Source organism: Octodon degus, unplaced genomic scaffold (genome assembly GCF_000260255.1).
Source record: "Octodon degus isolate 3935 unplaced genomic scaffold, OctDeg1.0 scaffold00032, whole genome shotgun sequence".
NCBI classification, from domain to species: Eukaryota; Metazoa; Chordata; class Mammalia; order Rodentia; family Octodontidae; genus Octodon; species Octodon degus.
Window position 1 is genome coordinate 1,329,165 of NW_004524608.1, and position 5,140 is coordinate 1,334,304.

At 47.8% G+C, this 5,140-nt stretch overlaps 1 protein-coding gene across 2 annotated transcripts in view; it reads left to right on the plus strand.

Moving 5' to 3' along the window:
- The window catches only part of Smg5 (SMG5, nonsense mediated mRNA decay factor), a 55,443-nt gene that overhangs the window by 23,282 nt on the left and 27,021 nt on the right, over positions 1 to 5,140 (plus strand). For both annotated transcript variants that reach the window (XR_002820825.1, XM_004629735.2), the window contains exons 5-7: positions 1,955 to 2,044; positions 3,932 to 4,021; positions 4,658 to 4,736. Coding sequence is in view for 1 of the 2 variants with exons in the window: in XM_004629735.2 (XP_004629792.1) it covers positions 1,955 to 2,044; positions 3,932 to 4,021; positions 4,658 to 4,736 (259 nt within the window). In the remaining variant the exon portion in view is untranslated. The remainder of the gene's footprint in view (positions 1 to 1,954; positions 2,045 to 3,931; positions 4,022 to 4,657; positions 4,737 to 5,140) is intronic.

Genomic DNA, 5,140 nt, shown 5'->3' on the forward strand with positions numbered 1-5,140 from the left:
GGGCGGGGCTGGCATGACATGTGGTGCTGGGGATCGAACCGAGGTCCCTGCATGCTTGCCTAAGCTTGCCTAAGCAGGTGCTTTAGACCACTGAGCTATCTCACCAGCTCCCTCCCCCCCTTTTTCTTTTTGAGACAGGGTTTCATTATGTAGTTCAGGCTTGCCTTGAACTATGTAACCTCGGCTGGGCCCAAACTCACAGCAATCCTCCTGCCTCAGCCCCGAGTGATGTAATTACAAGTGTGATCCACTTTGTAGAGCTGCTCCCTAACTTATTGTCTTGGTCTGTTTCCACAGCCATGTCACCCACCACCCTTGTCAGGACGTCGTGGCTCAGTGGTGGAGGTCATGGCCTTGTCAGCCACCACATTGCAGTATTTGCTGGTCAGAAGCCGAGCATCTGTGCTTTGTACACATAATGTATCCAGAGCAACAGGGTTCTGTGGCTGGAGCTCAGTGCCCCAGTGTCTGGCTAGCATACATGAGCCTGGCTCCATTGAAGCATTATGCCGAGGTAGAGTCCTCAGGCTTCACCAGATAGCCAGGGCTGGTCCAAAGCTCTAGAGAGCTCCAGAAGGTCAGTTCTCAGCCATAGTAACTTTTCTTTCATAGTCTTTGTGAACAACTAAGAGGTAACTGGGAAGTTTGGGGGGCACTTTTCAGAATGGAGGCTGCAAAACTAGGAGAGGCTGCAAGCAGGAGTGACCTAGGAGGTGATTCCTGGATCCAGAGTCCAGACTTCTTTTTTGTTTCATTTTATATTGGTTTGGGTTTTGGCTTTTTGAGACAAGATATTGCTAGGTAGCCCAGACTGGCCTTAAAAGGTCATGAACTTCCTGCTTCAGCCTTCTAAGTTCTGATACTGTTTGTGTGGACTAACACACTTGGCTCAGATTTCTTTGTCATTTTGGGTGGCGGTGGCTGGAGAAACAGGGTCTTGCTATATAAATAGCCCAGGCTGGCCTGATCCTCCTGCCTCCTGCCTCAGCTTCCTGAGTGCTGGGATTGCAATTGTATGCCACCATACCCAGCTAGATTTTTTTTTTTTTTTTTTTTGTACTGGGAATCAAACTCAGGACTTCAAAACAAAACAACTCAGGACCTTGTGCTTGCCAGGCAAGTGCTGTGCCGCTGAGCTATCTCCCCAGCTAGATTTCTTTTTGAATCCTGCCTGTGCCACTTATCAGCTATGTGACTTAGATTTCTGCTGTGAGATGAAAGTAAATGTGGTTTCCAGGGTAGAGGAAGGAGGAGAGCCCAGATATATTCAGCTTTTGCTATCACCAGTCCTCAGGTAAGGAGCTTGAGGCAAGATCACTGGTTTCCTTTATGGGCAGACAAGGGGCCACTGTTGCCTCTGCTTACCCCCCACTACTTAGAGATGAGGCTTTTTTTTTTTTTTTTTAATTTTATTGAGAAATATGAATGAGACAGTTTCAAAGCTGATTAATAGGACAGTTTCAATAATCAATGCATTGTACATTGTTACCTTCTTAGTGGTTATCCATAGTACAAGAAGCAGACAGGGTATCCTGTCCAAATACTATTAGTATACCTCTTTCTTCTCGAGACGAGACACTTTTCCCTGGGCTCACTCACGTTTAGTTCTTTGGCAGATTAGCTTCTCATCACCAGCCCTTTTATCTTTACATAGGTAGCTTCCACACAAGGAACTCAGTCTTTGTGTTACAGGAGCGAATTTGCTCCTGTTCAAATGACCTTCCTCTAGGGCCCTGTTCTGGGATAGGGCCCAACCCTCCTTACCTAGTTCCTTCCTGTCCTGCAGATGAGTCCTGCCTGTGCTTCTTTGTCATCCTGAATCCTAGATGAGCAGGTTCTCTGCTCCAGAAGTCAGAGTTCCAAGGATGGTCCTGTGCTCTTTCTCCTCTCTCCACCTGGGAGAGCAGGTGAAGGTAGGGATGGGCTTATAAACTTCTTTCCCTCCCTCTTTCAGGATGTAAGAAGCCAGTATCTGCCTCAGGGAAGGAGATGGACTGGGCCCAGATGGCTTGTCACCGATGTCTAGTGTACCTGGGAGATCTATGTAAGAATCCATGCCTTTTGTTTCCTCTGTTTTGGGCCATTGGAAAGAACCAAGCTACATTGCCACCTTTTACATGATTAAAGAGCAGAAAAAACAGTTCTGCCTCTGATGAATTTTCCCTTCCAGTCTTTGTTTATTCTTTTAGACAGGGTCTCACTCTGTAACCCAGGCTGTCCTGAAGTCATGATCCTCCTGCAACATGTTGTGCTAGGGCTAGAGGCATGCATCACCATGGCTGGCTTTTCCACTCTGGTCTGCTTACTGTGATCCTTTGTTTCACCAGCCTGCCTTAGGCACATATGAGGAGTGATCATGGGAAAGCTGAGGTACTTTTGAGCTTTGAGAAGTCGGGATGATCTCTGTTGTAGTAGTGGGTTAAAAGGATTTTTTTTTGGTGGAACCGGGTATTGAACTCAGGCCCTTGCGCTTGCCAGGGAAGTGCTTATTCCACTGAGCCATCTCCCAGGCCCAAAAGGATTTTAACTTGATGTCTTTTTGTTTTTTTGGAGACAGGTTCTCACAGTATAGCCCATACTGGCCTTGAACTTGCGGGGTGATCCTCTTGCCTCAGCCTTTCATGCTTGGCTGCTGCTGCTGTTTTCTCCTCTTCTTCCTCCTCGTCCTTTTTTTTTTTTTTTAAGCAGAACTAGGAATTGAACTCAGGCCCTTGCACTTGCAAGGGAAGCGCTTATTCTACTGAACCATCTCCCTGGCCCTACCTCCTTTTTTATTTTAGGGAAGGGTCTACAGGGTGTTCAGGGTCTCACTACTAGATCGGACTCATAGTAATCTGCCTGTTTACAGCTTCCCAAGAACTGGGATTACAGGCACATGCCACCACACCCAGTCTCAATTGCCATCTCATTGTGCCCTGGGGGTGGTGCCTGCACAGCAGGCCCCGGGGATCAAACCCCCAGCCCCTGCACCTGCTTGCAGGCGCTCTAATCTGCTGAGCTATTTGACCAGCCCTGGCTTCTTGTTGGATACTTTTTAATCGTTATTTTTTAATTTTTATTCATTTTTTACTTTATATATTTGGTACAAGATCTCACTATGCAGCTCGGACTGTTAGTGATCCTCCAGTTTTCAGCCTCCCCAGAGCTGGGATTACAGGCATGCACCACCAGTCCTGGTCTCAGTGGCCAGCTCAGTGTACCCAGGGGTGGGGGTGGGGGCAGGGGCAGGGGCAGGGCTGGGCCAGCATGGCATGTGGTTCCAGGGATTGAAGAGCAGTCCCTACGCTTACCTAAGCACTTAGTCTGCTGAGCTATATCTCGCTGGGCCGGCCCTTGCTTTTTATCTTTATGGGTCCTTTAATGAATAAGAACTTCAGCAAAACTTTAGGTAGTGCTTACGTACCTGACAGATGTTTCTGAACTAGAAAGTGCTTGTGGCTCCTAAGTCTACACTCCTTGTAGATGCTGGTGCTGCTTCAGGTGGCTGTAAGGTGTATTACTGTTTGAAGACTTGAGGCCCTGGTGTCTACCTTGAGCCCTCCCTTGGTTTCTAGTGGGCATTGTGCATGGAGGCAGACATTTCACAGTGGGTAGATGAGAGTACCTTTAACCGTGTCTCTCAAAATAAGTATCAGAAGTCTTTTCAAGCTGTTGTATGTACTGCAGCTTCCCTTTATGGGGAAGACATAAACAACCTTTCTACATTACAAACACCAAGTACTCTTTACCTTTTGAACCCACTAGCAAGGGTAATTTGGGTAATTTTCCTGTAGTCACACAGGTTTAGGACTGTGCCAGGTAGCCTTTAGTCTACCTCCTTGCTCAGGTCTCCACCTCCCATACCCTGGTCATAGCTCTTCAGGGTAGGCTCCCAGTGAAGGGGAGGCCTCTCTGAAACAGTCATAAGCCTCCCTTCCTGTCTATCCTGTAGCACGCTATCAGAATGAATTGGCTGGTGTAGACACTGAGCTGCTTGCTGAGAGATTCTACTATCAAGCCCTGTCAGTAGCTCCCCAGATTGGTAAGTGAACCCCTGCTGGGATCTGACTGGCAGCATTTCTAAGAGAAAGACAGTGCTGTTGAGATGGCAAACAGTCATTTCCCTGAAGCTTTTCACTCTCAGCTCTCTTATGCGTCACCTTGGTGCCCACATCTGCCTTGTAGCACATAGGAAATAGAGGCATGGGAAAGTCTTAACTAAGGAGGGAGACAGAAGAGAAAGGGGAGAAGATGGCTCTCTTATCCATGAAGTCTTTGTAGAAAAAGGACAGGTTACTTTAGCTCTCTACACAGGAGGTGCAGTGAGAGGGGATGTGATTGTGTGACAGATGGGGTAGGAAGGAACTCAGAGCTAAAAAATGGAGCCACGGGAGGCAAGAGGGCTCTGTACAGTTCCACTGTCCTTTGAAAAGCCACAGTGGAAGTGAAAAGCTTATACACATTGATGGAGGTAACCCTGCCACACCAGGCAGGAATAGGCTGATGAGAAGTGAGAAGGGTCAGTAATACCCTGGAGGAAGAGAGTAACAGTGCTGATCACCTGAGACACCAGAGTTGCCTGCAGACTGAGCTGGTCTCCCTTGAGTTCCCTGGTGCTTAGCTTGGGTCAGGCATGGGATTATTGACTGACCAGGCTGCATGAATGCTTTCTCTCCAGGAATGCCCTTCAACCAGCTTGGCACCCTTGCAGGCAGCAAGTACTACAATGTGGAAGCCATGTATTGTTACCTGCGCTGGTGAGTATTCACCAGCTCCTTTTCCAGCCCTGTTATTAGGCCTTGTTGTTATCACCCCTGCTCTGAGGAACTTCAGCTCCTGGTGGGATAAGTAGGAGAGGAAGCTAGATCAAGGGGTCTCTCAAGTCAGGGTGACTCTGCCACAGCTCTGCTACTTTTCATAGAGCCACAGGGATTTATAGGTACATAAGCAGCCAAAATGACTGTACACTTAAATTTTGTGCAGAATATTTGTCTTTTCCTGAAAGAAAACAAATGTGATATGTTTGATAAAATAGTACCTTAGTGGCCTCTAAAAAGATCCTCAGGGGGCCTGGCCCTAGCTCAGGCCTTTAAGTGGCTGCTTCCACAAAGCTGTCAGCCTCAGGTTGCTGGAGTTCAAACCTCACACCTCTCCCGCTGGC